The following is a 19,859-nucleotide window of genomic DNA, read 5'->3' as shown; positions in this document are numbered from 1 at the left end:
GTGTTACAACTTTTATACTTCTGAAAATTAAAAATAAAGTTTATTTCTATAACTTCTTAAAGTTCTGATTATTTAATTTTCAATAACTATGCTTCAATAATATTTGTTAAAATGTGATTTATTATTAAACTCCTGTATTTTTAGTTATTGGCAAAAACAAATTTCTTATTCCTCTGCAAATTTTAGAGATAGTTCAAACAAAATAGTTTATAGTGTAGAAGATGAAAATGGTATATTATGCTGTTTTTCTTAATATTATGGTTTTTTGTTTTGTTTTTCTTTTTATCTGTTTATGGTCTATGTACTATTATTATTTTATTTTACCATTTATCTTTCTGTTTCCTGGCTTTAGGAATAGTTGAATTAATGGGCGCTCATTTGAGAAGAAGGTTCTGGTATTGTGCCACACATTTTAGAGATGAGGAACTGAGGCTCCCAGACTTGTCCATAGCCGTACCTGGCCCCCGCTTGTGTAGCCAGGTCCTTGGGGATAGGAATACTTTCCTAACTTAATAAACAAATTTGTTTAGAAAAGGTAGTAAGAGAAGTGACTTCCACAAGCCAGGGATCTTGGGCTTCCTTCCCTACCAGAAGTACCCACCACATCCACCCTTGCTCACATCAGCCTGTCTTGTTCCAAGATTGTGATTCTGGAAACATAGCTGCAAATGAGCAAAGAGTCCAGGGAAAGTTCTTTATCAGCAGGAGAATTATTTTATTCAGTGTGTTTCCTTACATGAGTTGGGACAATAAGGGGAAAGAATGAGAAGAAATAAAATAAAAATAAATTTAGTTAGGCCACTATAATAAATCACACCCCAGTGTCATTACCCATCCCTAGTCAGGAAGGCTCGAGTTTTTCCATGCCAAGAAAAACAGAGGGCAGGAAGAAACAAATTATGACCTTGTTTGTGTTTTTGCATCTTAACTATCTGATTTATAGGCCTTGATCCAGTGATTATGGATGAAAGAAAATATTTCAGTGTCCCAAACCTAACCTGAACTTAATTGGGGGTGGATCTCACATCCACTGCTCAAAGTTAGCATGAAGTTAAAATGCTTTGAGAATAAAGGACTGGGGCTGCCTGTTATGCATTTTCAACTCAGTGGCGAGGCCAAATTCCTTTCCCACACTCCAATATCAAACAACTCTGTTTAGAAATTTCACCCTTTTTCCCCTCGTTGCAGAAGTTGGGCATTTATCTGCTCAACAGATGGTCAGTAAGTACCTACTGTGTGTCACGTACCATGTTACACACTGAGTATATAATGTTGAGCATACAGATGAATTCACTCATGCATCAGAAAAAGATTATGTAGCTATGAGCTCTCTGGAGAGAAAAAATAGAGTGATTTGTCAGAGAGAAGCTGGGTGGCCACTAGGATGAGGTGGCTAGCCTAGGTCTCACTTAGGTGCTGACATGTGAATTGAGATTAAAGTAAAATCCATTTGTGAAGTTAGAGTGGGGAGACCAGTCAGCCAGAGAGAATATCCCCTAAGATAGGCTCGTGCTTGGCATATAGAAATTTAAACCATCTCAGTTCAAAAGAATTTCCTGGCCAGTACAATCATTTTTTGGAATTTGATCTGGGTAGAAGGTTGATAAATTCCTTTCTGACTACACTAGAGGTGACTAGAAGGTGACTAGAGGTTCACCTTCAAGCAAAAGAAGAGAAATGCCAATTAAAATCTCAGCCTCCCAGAGTTCTGGTGTGCACCACAATGTCTGGCAAAACTACAATGTGATACAAATATTTAAAACATTGAGATTGGCATAATTCAAAAATTTTGATGACACATTGTGTATGTCAGGCTGGGTAAACTGGCATTCAAATATATTGCTGGTGAGAATATAAACTGGTGCAACTGTAGAATTACAAATGCATATGCCTTTGATTCAAGAAAAGATCCTGTCAGGGCCGGGGACTTAGCTCAGTGGCGCCATACTTGCCTGGCAAGCGTTAAGGTCCTGAGTTCGATCCCAGATACCGGGTTGTGGGGGGAGAATGAGGGCCGAAAAAGAAAAGTTCCTGGCTTTCTTTACATGGTTATAATAATATAAGATCAAGATTATTAATTACAGTATTCTTCAAAACTTCAAAAGATTGGAAATAACTCAAGTTTCCATCAGTAGGAAACTAGTTAAATTACAGAATATTCAAACCAAATGGATGCTAAGCCATGGAAAACTACCCAACCATAAAAAGGAATGAGGAGATTCTCTCTGTATTAATATCTAATTTTTTTTCAGTGCTGGGCCTTGAACCCAGGACCTCATACATGCTAGGCAAGCTCTCTACCACTGAGCTACATCTCCACCCCTAATACCTAAATATTTCTAAGATAAGTCATTAACTAAAAAAAAGACCAGATACAGATGTGCCTATTGTTCACTGTGTTTTATATTAAAAGCGGGATAAAATAAGCATATAATCTTATATTTACTTGCATTTGCATAAACTCAGTAAAGATACATATAAAATTAACAAAAGTGACTATAAGGTGGATGAGTGGAAAGGGATGGAAACTGGGTAGTGGGCAGGAGACACTTTATTGTACATTTAAAAATTTTTAGTTTTCAATCATGTAAATACATTATGGATTCAAGAAATTAAATTTAAAAATTATTCTATCTCCTAGAGCAATTTATCATCTAACCCATAAGCATTTTCATGTCTCCAGCACACCCCTGATAAAATTTCTACTTAAGTAAATGTGGATAATGATGAATAAAAAAAATTAGTACATATAAATAATGTCTTAAAGCTGATTTTAAAATACACTGTGGGTAGGGTGGGTATACCTTAGTGGTAGAGCACATGTTTAGCATGCCCAACGCTCTGGGTTCAATCCCCAGCTCCAAAAACCAAATAAAGGGCTGGGGATTTAGCTCAGTGGTTCTGCTGCCTGCCTCGAAAGTGCAAGGTCCCGAGTTCGATTCTCATACCCCAAAAAGAAAAGAGAAATCACCTGATAACAAATGAAAGGAGGGAGAGGAACGGGAAATAAACAGGAATCAAGATATATCATGTGCAGGTACAAATTCCCTATGATAAATGTTGTCATTATGTATATCTAAAATGTACCCAATGTCTACGTTTATAATGAAACCTTTCAAATTAGTTGTATTTATCAAAATAAAAGATACCAATAGAAATTAAAACTAAAATGTACCAATTTTTAAAAGATATGCATCTTCTAGAAATCATTTGTAAATAAAATCACACAGTGTATGGTATCTGAGTGTGGCAGCACAAGCCTGTAATTCCAGCATATTAAGAGGCTACAGCAGGAGTATTACAAGTTCAAGCCCAGCCTGAGCAACTTAGTGAGAACATGTTTCAAAATTTAAAAATGAAGTGAAGATGCAGTTCAGTGCAAAGGCTTTCAGTTCAGTAAAATCATGTAGTATATGATCATCTGTGACTTCTTTCTTCACTTATTATATTTTTGAGGTACACTTACTGTTTAGCATGTTATTTTTTCTACTGAATATACCACATTTGCCCATTTATCAGTTGATGAACATGTACTTTTTTTTTTTTTACCTTTTGGTTATCATGAAAATGGTGCAATTGACATTTGTAAAGAAGGTAGGTTTTGTTTTGTGGTCCCGGGGATAGAAGTAAAGAAGTTTTGGTTTAAACATCTTTTTGGTCACCTGGGAGTAGATTTGCTGGGTCATATTGTAATGGTATATTTAACTCTGAGAGGAACTGCCAGACTCTTCCACAGTGGCTGCTCAACTTTACGTTACCATCATCAGTGTATGAATGCGCCAATTTTTCCTAATACTTACCAACACTTGTTATTGTCTTTTTTATTATAGCCATCCTTGTAGGTACTCAGTGGAATCTTTTTTTTTTACATTTTATTTGATTGGTACATTTTAGGTATACAATATAATGACATTCATCATTGGAAGTTTGCACCTTTACATAATCTCTCTTGGTTCTTATTTTTCACCCTTGCCCAGCCCTCCCTTCAACCCCTCCAGCCCTCCCTATTTACAAAAATTTTGTTTCTATTTTCCCATTTTCTCATATTAATCCCATTCCCTTCTATCCTTTCCCCTAGCCCTCCCACTTCCTTCCCCTTTGCCCCTTTTCTTCCTATTTCACATGACCTATTATACATTTAGTCCTTATTTACACTTTCAGTTTCTCACACCAGAGAAACTATTTGGTATTTATACATCTGTGTCCTATTTATTTCACTTAAGAGTATTGCCTCAATGTGCATCCACTTAGCTATAAATCCACTTAGCTATAAATTAGAGAATTTCTCATTTTTTATGGCTGAGTAGTACTCCATTTTATAAAAAAACCACATTTTCTTTATCCAGTCACCAGTTGATGGGCACCCCCAATGTTTTTAATTTTGATAAAGTCCTGATAGTCTATTTTTGTTTTGTCATTTGTGCTTTTGTTGTATTTGGCTTTCCTGTTTTTGAACTTTGAATAGGCATAATTATATTATTTAATTTTTCGTTTATTATGTTTAAGTCTCTATCCATGTTTATAGCAGCACAATTCACAACAGCTAAATCTTGGAAGCAGCCTATGTGTCCCTGAAAGGATGACTAGATAAAGAAAGTGTGGTATTTACACACAATGAAGTACTACTCTGCCACAAAGAGATAATCTTGAGCCATTTGTAGGAAAGTGATGCATCTTGAGACCATAATGTTAAGTAAAATAAATCAGGCAAACAAGCTTAAATAACACATGGTTTCTCTTACATGAAAACCCAAAGTATAAATAAAGAACAAAATAAGAGATACATAATAGGAAAATAGATCTTTCTCAGTGGGAAAGGGGATCCCGAGATGGAGAGCGGGGAGGGAGGAGAGGGACATGTGATGAGAAAAGGAATGAAGATGTGTTATGTACACATACCAACTCCACAAAAGAAATGTAAACATTATGTACTACAAACATATACTAATAATGAAAACGATCTGAAAAAAAAGTCTCTGATTCAGCTGGAGTTTTAGCCAAATTCTTTTTTTTTTCCTTAGGGTCTTGCTATATAGTTCAGGCTGGCCTTGAAATCACTGTGCAGCCCTGGCTGGCCTCGAACTTGTGGAGGTCCTCCTGGCTCAGCCTCTTGAGTGCTGGGATTACAGGAGTGTGCCACTACACCTATTTTTTTTTTTCAGAAAAAAAATGCTAGAAAACCATTATTTAATTATTATTATTTTTGTCCCAACCTAATAAAAGCCTCACTTTCCTCACTGATGCACAGGCTAAGCATAAACTTGTCATCCTCTGGGGCTGGGGATGTAGCTCAGTGGCACCGCACCTGCCTGGCAAGCATAAGATCCTGAGATTGGTTCCCAGTTCAAGAGAAAAATCAACAAGAACAGCAACAAAAAAATCTATTCCTGATTCTGTTTTAGGACTTTCTGTACAATTTCACTGGCTTGTCAATTAATCACAACATTATTGGTAGGACTGTATGAAAGACATTTTCATGCAAGGTGGATGAGTGTGTTATTCAGTGGCTCCTTCTAAAAATGGCTCACTAAATAAACATTACTGGGTTCTGGGTTTCTTACTTCTCCTTCTGGAGTTACATTCAAGGTTCTTTTTGTCTTGAACTAAGAATTGAACAAAACAAGCAAAAAGCAGTGACAAAGTTTATTTGAAAAAGTAAAAGTGAAGAGTGAGGGAGAAACTGGCTCTGCAGAGTGAGCTTGGGCTGAGTAAAAGAGGAAGAAGCAAGATAAGAGAACACCCTAGAGGACACAGGCTGGGATATAGTGAGGAAAGCCTGGATAGCAAGCTCTTCTTGGTGTCTGTGTCCTTTTGTATTGTCCAGATCTCGAGGAAACCCACGAGAACTTCTACATACAGATCCTGAGGGGCAGTGCTAGCATCCCACGTCTTAGGCTGCCAGATCTAGGCATTCTATTGAAAACCTGCTAAGTTCTTGCAAAAAGTTCATGTGCAGGTCTTTGGGAACTGTTCTGCCCTTGTGTACCGGGATCTTGTAATTAACAGGTCACCTCTACTTCCCCAGCCAGCTTTGCCTCACCCTAACCTCCCATGTCAGGCGTGTCAATCAATACATTCCATTTGAAGGGCAATTTGGTAATATGTACCACAATTATAATACTACACACTCTTTGGTCCAGCTATTTCAACTTCTGGGGACATGTCTTATAGATAAAACAGAATTTCATATAAGGGAAATGGCAGATATATATATGAAGTATTGAAGATAATGACAAAGGACTAGAAAGACTAGAAATATATACAGTGGTACCTTGTCCATGAACTTAATTCTTTCTACCAACCTTAAGTTTGTGAACTGAGGTACCACTATATATATTAATTGAAGACTGACAAGATAAACTATGGTAAACTGTAACTGAAATATCATGTAGCTCTAAAAATTGAGGCACTTCTCTAAAATGATATAGAATGATTTTGAAGAGAAATTGTTAATGTAAATAAAGCAACACTCACAAGGTATATATAATTAGCTATGCTTTTTTTGTTGTTATTGTTACCGGGGATCAAACTTGGATCCTTGTGCTTGCGCAGCAGGCGGCAAAACCACTGAGCTAAATCCCCGGCCCCTAAAATCCTCAATTTTTTTTTTTTTTTTTGGTACCCAGGATCGAACTCAGGACCTTGCGCTTTCAAGGCAGGTGGCGGAACCACTGAGCTAAATCCCCAGCCCTAAGCTATGCTTTTTATAAAAGGGAGGAGGTGTGGAGAAGATAAATGAGAAATAAAAGCGCTTTGATGGGAACTGGAGATATATTTATATACATATAATATTTACTTTTTAAAACATGTGAATGTATGTATTACCTATTAAAAATGAACAAAATTAACAAACACTGGAAGGAGGAAGAGTGAGTATTCAGAAGTAGGGAGCCCAACCCAGGGTAGGAAGCATCCTTGTCAATAGTGGTTTGTACAACCTATTTGTCTTTCTGATAAAGGAAAGGAATAGTTTCCAGGTGACATAAAAACCTTAAGAAGGCCAAGAACAGATTCCAAGCCAGAGTGGTGCCACTTGTCTGTTAATCCCAACACTCTGACACAGGAGGACCATCATCAGTGCGAGGCCAGCCTGGGCTACATAGTGAGTGCGAGGCCAGCCTGAACTATAGCGAGACCCTGACTCAAAAAACAGAACAAAATAAAACCCCAAACATCTCAAACAAACAAAAAAGAACCAATTCCAGGGCTGTGTCATTGAAATTCACTCGTGGAACAAGAAAGGAGAACGCCTCCTTCCCTCACCCAAAAGAACTTGAGGATACCCCAGAGCTATGTTTGACGTCTGGGGAGAAGAAAAAGAAAAAGAAAAAGAAAAAAAGGGACAGAATCCTTGCTTCTTGCTCTGTTCTCAAGAAGCATGCACAGTGTTTGCCTTGACAGCTCCTTGTTGTAATTCCACTATTTATACAAAAGCAGTAAAATGATCCTGAAAGGTAAATAATGACTTCCTTGGAGCAATGATCCTATTGTTATCTGAGATAAACTATAGAGCACATACTGGACAGTCTGAAGAGAGGAGACTAATATGTAAAAGGAGCAATAGTAAAATGTTAAATAATGTTAAATATTTTAAATGGTAAGTGCCATCTATCCTTAAGAACAAGGCCACACTTACAGCATCTAGAAAGTATAACCCCCAAATAATCAGCATTTACGGAGGCCTTTCTGTGGCAGGCACTGTGCTAAAGTTTTGTTTAGTTAACACAGTCTTAGCTGTGGCCACTCAATAAATATTTGTCAAAGAGTTTGGAAAAAACTGTCAAAGACATTCAAGAAGCGAAAACCATGGACTAATATTCTTCAAGAACATAGAGGCAAATATCCTTTTCAAAAAATTAGCAAATGAGAGGTGGGGTTGGGGATGTAGATTAGTTGTTCAGTGCTTGCCTAGCATGTGTGAGGCCCTGGGTTGAGTCTCTAGTTAAAAAAAAAAATTAGCAAATTGAAGTATAATTGAAATTATAACGAAATAGTGTTTATCTCAGGAATGCAAAAATGGTTAAGCATTTAAAAACCATTCATTGTAATTCATCATATTAACAAAGGAGAAAAATTATATAACCATCTTAATAGATGCAGAAAAAATATTTGACAGGATTCAACACACTTGCTTGATAAAAACAAAACAAATTCAGGAAACTAGAAATGTAGATGAACTCTTTTAAACCGATAAAGGGCATCTAAGGAAAAATCATATTTAATTGGGAAAGACTGAATATTTTCCTCTTACATTTAGGAGCAAAACAGAGATGTTCACTTTACCATTTCTAGTCAACACTGTGGCTTAGCCAGTGCAGTAACCCTAAGGGGCAAAAATCATCCAGATTGGAAAGTCAAACTGTCTCTATTACAGATGATGTGATTAATACATAGATAGAAGAAATCTATAAAACAACTATTAGAACTACAGGTGACTTTAGCAAGGTCATAGGATATTTCTTTCTTTTTTTTTTTTTTTGGTACTGGGGATCGGACTGAAGACCTTGCAGTTGCAAGGCAGGCAGCAGCACCACTCAGCTAAATCCCCAGCCCAAGGTCATAGGATATTAAGTCAATTTATAAAACCAATGCTATTTCTCTACACTGGAAGCAAACAATTAGAAAAATGAATTCCACTTAAAGTTGCATAAAAACAAAATATTTAGAAATAATTTTTTTTTAAAGATATGGAAGAACTCTGCTGAAAACTACAAATTAAAAACAGATTAAAATAAATGGACAGGATTACCATGCTTGTGGATTGTGAGAATTAAGGATGTTCAGTCTTAGCTGGGTGTGGTGGTGAATGCCTGTAAACCAGCACCAGGGAGGCTGAGGCAGGAGGATTGCTTTGAGTTTAAAGCTAGCCTGAACTACATAGTGAGACCCTGTCTAAAAAAACAATTAAAAAAACTCCCAAAATATATGATGTTCAGCATTGCTAAAAAGCTGATCTCAAAAAAGCAGAGAATAGGGCCGGGGATTTAGCTCAGTGGTTTCGACGCCTGCTGCGCAAGTGCAAGGACCTGAGTTCGATCCCCAGTACCAAAAAAAAAAAAAAAGCTGAGAATAGAATAATGGTCACCAGAGCCTTAGGGGGAACATGGCGGAAGAAGGTATGGAGAGAGGATAGGTTACAAATACAGGGGTGCTGTTGGATAACTTTCAACCTTCCAGAGCAAAGTGGTTTAACTGGTTAACAACACTTAATTCAATACTTACTTCAAAATTGCTACAGAAGGTCTTGAATGTTTCCAACACAGAGAAATTATTAATGTCCTAAGTGAGATATATCAGTTACCCTGATCTGATTGTTATACATTGCATACATTATTGAAAGTTCACACAATAATCTGTAAATATGTACAATTACTTTGTGTGAATTAAAAATGCTTTACAAAGCTGTTAATGCTCTGTAAATTAATCAATAGCCCTTTAATAAAAATCAATATGCTATTACTTTTATTTTGGAATTATTTTCAATTTATAATATAGAAAAGTTACAAAAATGATAGAGTTGCTGTGTATCCTTCCCTCGGTTTCCCATAATGCTAATTTTTTTTTCAGTGCCTCATGGATATGTGCTACCACTGAGCTACTTGCCCAGCCCTAATGATAACATCTTACATTCCCATGTCAAAAACTAAGAAATCAATACCGGTATATTATTATGACTTTATAGGGATTTTACTAGTTTTTTTCACTAATGGCCTTTTTCTGTTCTAGGATCCAATCCAGGATACCACATTGCATTTAGCTGTCAAATCTTAGTCTACTTGGGTCTATGATGAGAATTTCTCACTTTTGTTTTTTTAATGAGCTTAACAGTTTTGAGGAGCACTAGTCAGGCATTTTGTATAGACTGTATAGACTGTCAGTTTGAGCTTGCCTGAGGTTTTTCTCATAACTAAACTACAGGGATAGGGTTTGGGAAAGGTGCCTTGGTGGCAAAGTCCCCTTCACGTTGTCCCCACCAGAGTACATGCTATCATCATTCATCACTGTGATTTAACCCGATCACGTGGCTCAACAAGCTTATTCTAAGATTTATTTGGAAATGCAAAGGATTTATAATACCAAAAGCAATTTGAAAAATAGGGGTAACGCGGGAGGATTTATACTACCTAACATAATACAAAGCTATGGTAATGAAAACATTGTGGGAAAGGCATAAGGTGAGACAATACATCAGTGAAACAGCACAGATGGTTCAGAAAGAGACCCGTACTTATACAGTTAGCCAATTTTCAACAAAGACGTGAAAACAATTCAATGAAGAATTGTATTTTCATCAAATGATGCTGGAACAACTGGTGTCCAGCTGCAAAAAAAAAAAAAATACTGAGAAACCTGCCTAAGGTCACCAGGTTTATGAATGATGGGGCAAGAATTCCAAGCCAGATTTTGTGGCTAATATGTGTTATAAATTGTGAAAATGCATTTGTAATCAATATATTTAGACCACAATAATTTTTCCATATTAAATTCAATTTGAGGCTATGTTCTTTTTGCAATTTTTATTTTTTATTAGTACATGTTTGTAGTATACAATGATCACATTCCTCATGGGGAGCTGGTACATGCAGGTAACACATTATGACTCTTTTTATCCCCTTCTTCTCTCCTCCCTCCCCCTCCCTCTCTCCTCCCTCCCCCTCCCTCTCTCTCTGTGTCCTTCCCAAAAGGAAGATTTGCAAAAGACCAATCTTCCTATTTTCTATTATCTTTTATTTTGCTCTTTATATTTTGGGATTCTCATATAAGAGAAACCACATGATATTTAAGCTTGTGTGTCTGATTTATTCACTTAATATTATGGTCTGAGGCTGTACTCTTTAAAAATGTCAATGTTATCCAAGAAAAAGATAGGAAATGTTCTGATTAAGAGACTAAAGAGATATAAATAAACTCATTTTATGATCCCAGATTAGATCCTCAGTTATACAAACTACAAAATTTCACAAAGGATATTAATAGAATAATTATAAAGTAACAGAGAGGTTAGATGATATGGTTTTTGATGTTTTGTTTTTATTTTTGAGATAGCATGTCTTTATATATTGCCCAAGGTGGCCTCATATTACTGGGCTCAAGTGATCTTCCTGCCTCAGGCTTCCGGATAGCGGGGACTACAGGTGCAGCCCACTGTACCCAGGTCTAGGTAATTTTGTAGGAATGTTACAGTCCCCAAATTTGATAATTATTCTGGGGGTTATGTAACAATATATTCCTATTCTTTTTTTTTTTTTTTTGGTGCCGGGGATCAAACTTGGGTTCTTGCACTTGTGCAGCAGACAGCGAAACCACTGAGCTAAATCCCCAGCCCATATGTTCCTATTCTTAGAAGATACACGCAGAACTATTTGGAAGTAAAGTATCATGATGTCTGAAATGGCTCAGCACTATTAACAATAAAAATATATGGGAGAAGCCAGGTGTAGTTGCATAGGCCTGTAATCCCAGCACTCTAGAGGCTGAGTCAGGAGGATTGCTGTGAGTTTGAGGCCAACCTAGGAAACATAGTGAGTTCAAAGACTGCCTGAACTATATAGTGATACCTTGTCTCAAAAAACAAAAAACAAAACAAAATAAAATAAAAAAAAATATGGAAGAAATAAAATATTGAAAAAGATTAACAATTGGTAAATCCAAATCAAAAGTACATGACAGTTTATAGTATTATTCTTGGAATTTGCCTGTTTGAAGTTTTTTAGACGTTTAAATAATAACTCAAACACCTTTCGTATGATATTAATTCCACTTACCATGACACTTACAAATTCAGTCTTGTCATTTATGGGTGTTCCTCTCCTACTCAAGGGTTTTACATAGTGCAACACATTCAGGAAAGGCCATCTGCTTTCAGTTCACATTGATCACTGTGTGAGACTGACAACCACCACATCCGGGCTCATGTGAATCTCTTAATTGGACATCCTGGCATCCAGAGTCCAGCCTTCCTGCATGGATTATAACCCTTTTCCTCTTAAGTCCTGTCACCTGCCAAGTCCCATCAAGGAGCCGGTAGAGACCCTGCTATTGGAAGAATTCCCAACCACTCTTCTCTTGCCATTTTCGGAAATCTCTCCCCACCTCAACTGCAGGCCTGCTTTTGCCTTTGCTGCACTCCAGATATATTTCTCCCACCTCTCCCTTTGCTGAGAGATCCTCCCATTCTATCCTGTCTTTAAAATCACAGTTGGACTCACTTTCCTAGTCCAAGGTAGAAAAGGAAATGCTGCTTAATTTTACTAACTCACTATATGCATGAGGAAGACATTTTTAGTATGCTTCAAAAAGTTCAGTGTCAAAAAAAAAAAAAGTTCAATGTTCCAAAGCTGTTCACAGACTACATCAGGATTACTCAAATATTGCTTAAAATGTTGATTTCTGTTTCTATACCAGAGTCTCTGGAAGTGAGGCAGAGAATCTACATTCTTACACACCTTTCTTAGAAGACTCATGTGCACTGGAGTTAAGTGTGAATCATTCATTTAACAAATATGTGGTCAGAGTTGGATCTCTTTGCATTTGGTATGTGTAATATTTTCGTTTCTTTTAGAGATTGTTTCTTATATTACCTTTCTATCGTCAGAGTCTATGACAGGACTTGTGACAATAAATATTCCTGAAATGAATGTAAACATTTGCAGAAGATCTTAAGAATCAAATGAGATTGCTCTTATAGTTTCAGTCTAATTAGGGAGGTAAGCTATGCAAAGTTAAAATGTACAGATACAGTGGTTTTCCTAAAATAGCATATTCTTTAGAAAGGTTGGAACCACTGGAGCTCAGAAAGGTAGGCGATTTTGTGAAAAAGGAAGACATTGAGGAGGAACTTGAGAAGTTGAGAAGGCACTGGAGGGGGGAGGAGATGATAACTGTGTGCACCTGGGGTGACCACAATGTGGCTATAAAACCAGCAGGCTCAGGAGTCAGAGGATGGTGCACAAGGCTTCCGAAGGGAATGATGGAAAGAGCCTGAGAATGATTATGGAGTCCCGAATGGCAGTCTGTGAGTGACAAGAGGGAAATGACATTTTAGGATGAATCATCTGTCAGTTTTATTGGCAATTAAAAATAAGTAGCTCACAAACACTTGCATATTCACCAAACTTGGAATTCCAAAATGCCAGGACCTCTAGCGGAGGATAATTAAGGTGAGTTCTATTTTAGGTCACGTAAAAACTAAGAGTTTAGATAGGTACTGATCACCAAAGAATTTGTTTAAAAATCAGATTCTTGGTAGTGGTAGAAACGTGGTATTACTTCATTCCCTTCCTAAATTGGTGGTCTAAGGCCTCGGGCCAGTCGCCTTGCATTCCTAATACCAGCTATCCTTTCCGTAGTAATTACTGTGTTAAGAGCTTTAAAGAAACGGTGTCATCTAATTTGCCCACCCCCTCTGTAAGGTAGAGGTTAGTTATCACGTCCATTTTACTGATAAGAAAACTGAACCTTAAGGAGGCGGATTTCCCATATCACCGGCGGGAAGTAGCGAAGATGTAAACCTGGAGCTGGTACAGGCCGTCTGTGAAAAACGAGCTTCGCGCGAAAGTAAAGGAAGCGGGACTCGGGGGAACTCTGAAGACTCGGTCCCCTCTTTGGGACGCCTCAGGCACAAGGGCCGAAAAAGTGAAACCGAACCTCTTCTGAGGCAATACCTACAAACTCGGCCCCATTAGGCGCCGTTCCAAAATCACAGTATCTGATTGGCAAGATTGCAGGGACTGGACGACTCTGATTGGCTAGTTGGATCTCGAACCAGGTTAACCCGGTTACGGAAACCGAGGAAGCCGAGGGCGGATTCTGCCTTTAGGAAGTTTAGCTGAAGAAACCCAGGTAGCGGAGGTGAAGAGGTTATCCTGGGTCCAATGGCGACCGTGGAGGGTACCGGCAGCGGCGAGAAAGGACAGGGAGGCGAGACCTCAGTCACCTACTATCGGTTGGAGGAGGTGGCGAAGCACAACTCTGTGAAGGAACTATGGCTGGTGATCCACGGACGAGTCTACGATGTCACCCGCTTCCTTGACGAGGTGGGGCCCTGAGGTGGGGGGCCTCCGGGAGCTGCAGGGATGAGGGGTGAGAGGAGAGTCAGAGGCCGGAAATGAGCCCTGGCCGAGGGCGGTAAGACTGACAGACGGGACCACAGCCCTCAGACACTGAGGGGAAGGGTCTCGGGTCTGCATTTCCAGCCGGCGCGGAATTCTCTTCCCTGTGTCATGTATTACTGATGTATTAAGCACTTATGTGCTAGTTAACTCCAAGCCATGATGGTCTCCACTTTACACAAAGGGGAACTGAGGCCCGGAGAGGCTGAGAACACTCAAGGTCACGCAATTAATGGCCCAGATCCGTTAGAAGCCAGGTCTCAAGTGCTGGGAGAAGAAATAATACCTTCTTGAAAATCTCAGGGGTTTTTTGTTTGTTTGGTTTGGCTGGGTTTTTTTTTCCTTTCGTGGGTTATGCTGCTGCTGCTGCTTTTCCCCCTCTACTCTGAGTTGATGTTAGGACCAAAAAGATCCAGAGTCGACCTTTTTTTTTTTTTTGCCACTTAGATTCTCTCACCTTTTTTAAATCTTTAAACCCGTTGTTTTAGATTGCATTGCATAAGTTCTCTTGGAGACCATTGTGCAACTGAGTGATTTTTTTTTTTAATTTAAGCAAACAGGAGAGACTTTTTAATTTAAACTAATTTTATTGAGGTGTGATTTATGTACAGTTAATTCTGCCCATTAAAATGGTACAGTTTGATACATTTTCACAAGTGTAATCACCATGTAATCAAAACTCTAGTGAAGTAGAGCATTTCTGTTACACTAAAAAGTTGTTTCTTGCTTCTTTGCTGTCATTCTCCCCAACCCCAGGCAACCACTGGTTTGTTACTACTAAAGATTAGTTTGAGGCTTTAATTATTTTATTTTGAGTAATGGATTAGTACCTTTGTGATTGATCTTTCTTTCTTTCTTTTTTTTTTTTTTTGAGACACAGTCTTGCTGTATAGCCCAGGCTGGCTCAAATTTGCATCGATCCTCCTGCCTCAGCCTCCTGAGTGCTGGGATTTTAGGCATGTGCCACCACACCTGGCTGTGATCAATTTCTTGTAACAACCTTGGATAATATAACCTTATTGTAGCTGAAGGGAAAAAAGTTCATTTCTGTTCTTTTTCTCTGAGGCAAATATACTAGTAAAGTTTTTTTCTGTTTAATTTGGGGGCTGGGGAAGAAATTTGGTGCATACATACACTTGACTTGTAGTTCTGTAGAAACTTTTAAAACTTAAAGTTTCACAAGAAGGATGTTGTGCTAATAAATCTTCCCACTGGACAATAAGCTAAAGTCAAGAATTTAGTAACTTGTTGGATTTGAGTAGTGTATGACATTTTATGTTTTTTTTTTTTCAGTGCTGGGACTTGAACCCAGAGTTTGTGCATGCTAGGCAAGCACTCTACCACTGAACTACATCCTCAGCTTCATCCTCAACACAACTAGTTGATAAGAATAAGACCTGATAGGAATAATCCTTATTTTAACAGGTACAGTGGACCCTTGACTTACAAACTCAATTTTGTTTGCGAGGACTATTTGTAACTAAAGTTGGTCAGTTGAAGGCTTGGGCTCCTTACACAGCCTTCAGAGTCTCTCTCCTGTATGCAGGCAGATCTCAGTGTCCTTAGAGAGACACTGGCCCAGGATTTCTGAATTAACCCCACTCAGGACCTTGCGCTTGCAAGGCAGGCTCGGTGCCACTGAGCTAAATACGCGGCCCTCGGGGTTAAATCTGTATCTGAGACATCTAGAAGCGCAAGGGGTTGGCATGTGGGTTGTAACTGAAGACTCTGTTCATAAGTTAAAGCTAAAATTTGTAACCCAAGTTGTTTGTGTGTCAGGCTGGTCATAACTCGAGGTCCGCTGTATAAGAAACAGGTTCAGAGAGATATAATTAATTAAGACAGTCTGATTTAGACAGATCCCTTCATTTTTCTTGTCTCTGTAGCATTACTTCAAAATTCTGGTGTTACCTATTTCCTCTAGGGTTGGCCTGATGGTAAGTTTTGTTAAGCATAGTTCATAATGGGTAGGCAGTTTTGTTTTTCATTTGTGGTTCTTTTGGGACCTTGCACTTGCAAGGCTGGCGTCTGAACCACTGAGCTAAATCCCCGGCCCTAGAATTTCTTCTTGATTGATTTGTAATAGTGAATCTCCAAGGAACACTCAGTGCTTATAGAAAGCATTAATTCAATCTAAAGTGGTGGTTGCCAACCTGTTTTACCAGGTGTTGATGTAGCCAGAGACTTTTGGTGTGCAAGGCTTCCCTTGAAGCTTGAACTGTAAATCTTTACCTGCAGTTAGCTATTCTTACTTGTTCTGTAGTCTCTGCCTCTGTTTTGTTCATTCCAAGCGTACACATTCATTCACTTAATCATTAGAGCTAGCATAGTGGCGCATGCCTGCAGTCCCACCACTTGGGAGGCTAAGGCAGGAAGATCACTGTTAACTTGAGGCCAGCCTAGGCTACATAGTGAGTTCAAGGTCAGCCTGGATTACATAGCAAGACCCTGTCTCAAAAAAAAAAAATCAAATTTTGATTGTTTCTTTTTTGGTTTTGGTACCAGTGATCGAACTTGGGACCTTGCGCTTTAGAGGCAGGCGGCAGCACCACTGAGCTAAATCCCTGGGCCCCCAAAAATCAAATATTAAACCTTTACTTTGTGCTAGATACTGTTGTAGGTACTGAGGATACAATAGTGAATAAACATTTATGCCCTCATGGAGATTACAGTCTCCAAGAGACAGAAAATAAACTGAGTAAATAAGTAAAATATATAATGTTAGATAGCAGTAAATGCTTTGAGGAAGACTATTACAGGGAGAAGGACTGAAGTGTGTGTATGGGCTGACCATGTAAAGGTAAGGGGTTGAAATTTCAGGTACAAAGGCCAGAAATAACTTTGAGAACTTGCGCCTCCTGCCTGGCAAGCGCAAGGTCCCAAGTTCAATCCATAGTACCAAAAAAAAACTTTGAGTAGATGGATATGGTGAAGGCCAAGAGTAAGGTAAGAGAGCCAGCCATGTGGATACCTGCAGGAAGAGCAAGCCAGGCAGAGGGAGCAAATTTAAAGGCGTATGGAAAGATGTCTGATGTTTTTGAGGAACAATCAGGGAGACCATGAGTACCTGAGATCAGAAGGGTTGGATAGCAGTACACTGATTGAGACGTTTAGGACTCACTTTGATTTGTGTTCTGAGATGGAAATCACTGGTGTAGAAGTATGGCATGATATGACTTAATGGTTTAATGGGATCATTCTGATCATGTACAGCGTTGCAGATTTTAGGAAGGATTTTACCTTTTGTTCTGACACATTTCAACTTAGCAGTTTAATGAGTTCATTCTGGTAACACTGTTGAGAAAACAGTAAAGGAGGGCAAGAGTAGAATTGGGGAGCCAGTTATGAAGCTCTTGTAATTAAGGCAAGGGATGGTGCCTTGGACTGGAACTCTGGCAGTGGGTAGTAGTAAGAAGTGTCAGATTTTGTGTATGTGCTGCCTAAGCGAGCATGAGAAGTGTCATATTTTGGGGTTTTTTTGAGGGGGAGTGCCAGGGATCGAACTCAGGTCCTTGTGCTTGCCAGGCAGGCGGCGAGAAGTGTCAGATTTTGAATGTGTTGTGATGTTAAAGCCAGTAAAGTTTAATGATGCTGTGGATGTGGAGAGTAAAAGAAAAAGGAGGGCAGAATGACACCAAAGTTTTTGGCCTGCTGGTAAGAATAGGGGTGCTATTAATTTTTAATTCTCTTTACAATCGGAAATCACTTTGGGATTCCCTTAGTAAGGGCTTCCTAATCTGAATATCCTTCATCTATAGGTTGGCATTTTTTATTTTTAATTAATGACTGGTAAAATTATTTTAATCCAAAGAATTTGTTTGAATCTTTCTATAACTTTCTTGCATATACTTATACAGTGGACCCTCGAGTTACAACTGGCCTGACATATGAACAGCTTGGGTTATGACCGGAATTTTAGTAACTTACAAACAGAATCTTGAGTTATGACCCAAATGCCAGCTGCTATGCTTCTGTATCTGGTCTCAGATACAGATTTAAACCTGAAATTGTTCTGAAAGGAACATTACAACATCCTTTCCAGTGTGGAGTTAGTTGAGAAATCCTGGGCCAGTGTCTCTCTAAGGGCACTGAGATCTCCCTGGAAGAAAATGTGGCCTAAAATTATATAGAAGAGAGACTTTGAAGTCACCTAACCAACTGGAATTACAACCAGCCCTTGGGAATGAATTGACTTCGTAAGTCAAGGGTCCACCGTATGTACAAATATATATGGAAAGATCAAGTATTCCTTTTTTTTTTGAGAGCCAGAGGTTTTTTGTTTGTTTGTTTTTTTGGTACTAGGCATTGAACTCAGGACCTTGCGCATGTGAGACAGGTGGCAGCACCACTGAGGTAAATCCCCAGGCTCAGAGAGCCAGAGTTTTGTTGTGTTTCCCAGACTGGCCTCAATCACTTCACCTGAAGCAATTCTTCTGCCTCAGCCTCCCTGGTAATTTGGATTGACACTCATGTTATTGGCCGCTTAGGTTCATATGCTTAGGTTCATTTGCTTGCCACTGACCAAATCAAAGGAGGTTATAGATTTTGATAAAAAAGAAACAGGAGTTTATTCAAAGCTATCCCTGAGGAGATATAAAAGGGCCCGTTTGCCTCAAATCACCATCTCCCTTTGTCCAGGTAGGTAAGGGTCTTTTATAGTAAAGAACAGAAGGGAAGGGGATCCTAGAGAGACAGGGCACATCTTCACACTTGCATTATTGCTTCCAGCCATCTTCAGCTCTTTGTCTCCTTTCATGTGGAAAGGAAATTGGGCTTCAGGTCTCCCGGTGTCAGCATCTGCATATTCTGTCACTTCTTTTGGGCTGAGGAGAGGATTTTTTTTTTCTTAAATTTTATCCTTATTAGTACATGTTTGCAGTACATAATGTTTACATTCCTTGTGTGGAGTGTGCGTAATGTATCTTCATTCCTTTTTTATTCCCTTTCCTTCCCCTTCCCTCCTGCCTCCCTTCGTCTTTTGACCCCCTTCCCATTTAAGAAAGATCAGCCTCCCTACTTCCTACATCTATGTTTTGTTTGCTTTTTATTTATTTGTTTTTGTTATTTCTGGTACCAGGAATTGAACTCAGGACCTTGCGCAAAGGGAAGCCAGATGCTTGATCCTGAAAAAATATCACTAAAATTGTGAAGTCAGATATAAAAAAAAGCCAAAGTCAGGAGATATCTAGCCATTACACTTGCTAGAAGGGCCTTTTGCTTTTAGGTAGTCATGCATAAGAAACCTCTTTCATAATTTCTGCACGTCTACTTACTTTGGTAGAGTTGACACACAAGTGACTCTTTCATGCTTGCAACCCCACCCCATCCCATGCTTTTCTTTGTTTCTGAAGGCAGTGCCATTTAACCATCTGCAACCTTGTCCTACGGTGCTGAGGTAGCTTTCCCCAATGATGGTCAATCAGAACATGTCCTATGTTGGAGGAGGTGTGACAAATGGTTGGAGTCCACCTCATAAGCCCTTCTTGCCAAATTTGAGCTCTTAGGCTGAGTTTATCTAACGTCCTTTGTCAAGTTTAGTCTTGTCTATTTTGTAGTCAGCACCCTAAAACATTAGAACTGTGATAAATAGTTAAGAACCTTACAGGAAAACATGAAACAAGCCAATAAGAGTAAAGCAAACCTAAAGAACATAATGACCAGGTTAACTAAAGAAAGCCAATATATTTTTCTGTGAAGCAAGCTTAGTTCTGCCAAAAGGCATATCAAGCAAATACTTGGATGCCCTCC

At 38.8% G+C, this 19,859-nt stretch overlaps 1 protein-coding gene across 2 annotated transcripts in view; it reads left to right on the top strand.

Annotated features, from left to right (window-relative positions):
* The first annotated feature begins 13,771 nt into the window (after positions 1-13,771).
* Cyb5b (cytochrome b5 type B) overlaps positions 13,772-19,859 on the top strand; it is a 35,976-nt gene continuing 29,888 nt past the window's right edge. The window contains exon 1 of one of the 2 annotated variants that reach the window (XM_021256473.2): positions 13,772-14,036. In XM_021256473.2, coding sequence (XP_021112132.1) covers positions 13,875-14,036 — 162 coding nt within the window. In that variant the 5' untranslated portion in view covers positions 13,772-13,874. 2 annotated transcript variants of the gene reach the window in all.

Source organism: Heterocephalus glaber, unplaced genomic scaffold (genome assembly GCF_053883595.1).
Source record: "Heterocephalus glaber isolate CG9 unplaced genomic scaffold, H.glaber_assembly_v1.0 deba00000071, whole genome shotgun sequence".
In the NCBI taxonomy this organism is placed as follows: domain Eukaryota; kingdom Metazoa; phylum Chordata; class Mammalia; order Rodentia; family Bathyergidae; genus Heterocephalus; species Heterocephalus glaber.
This window is presented reverse-complemented; position numbering and strand designations above follow the sequence as displayed.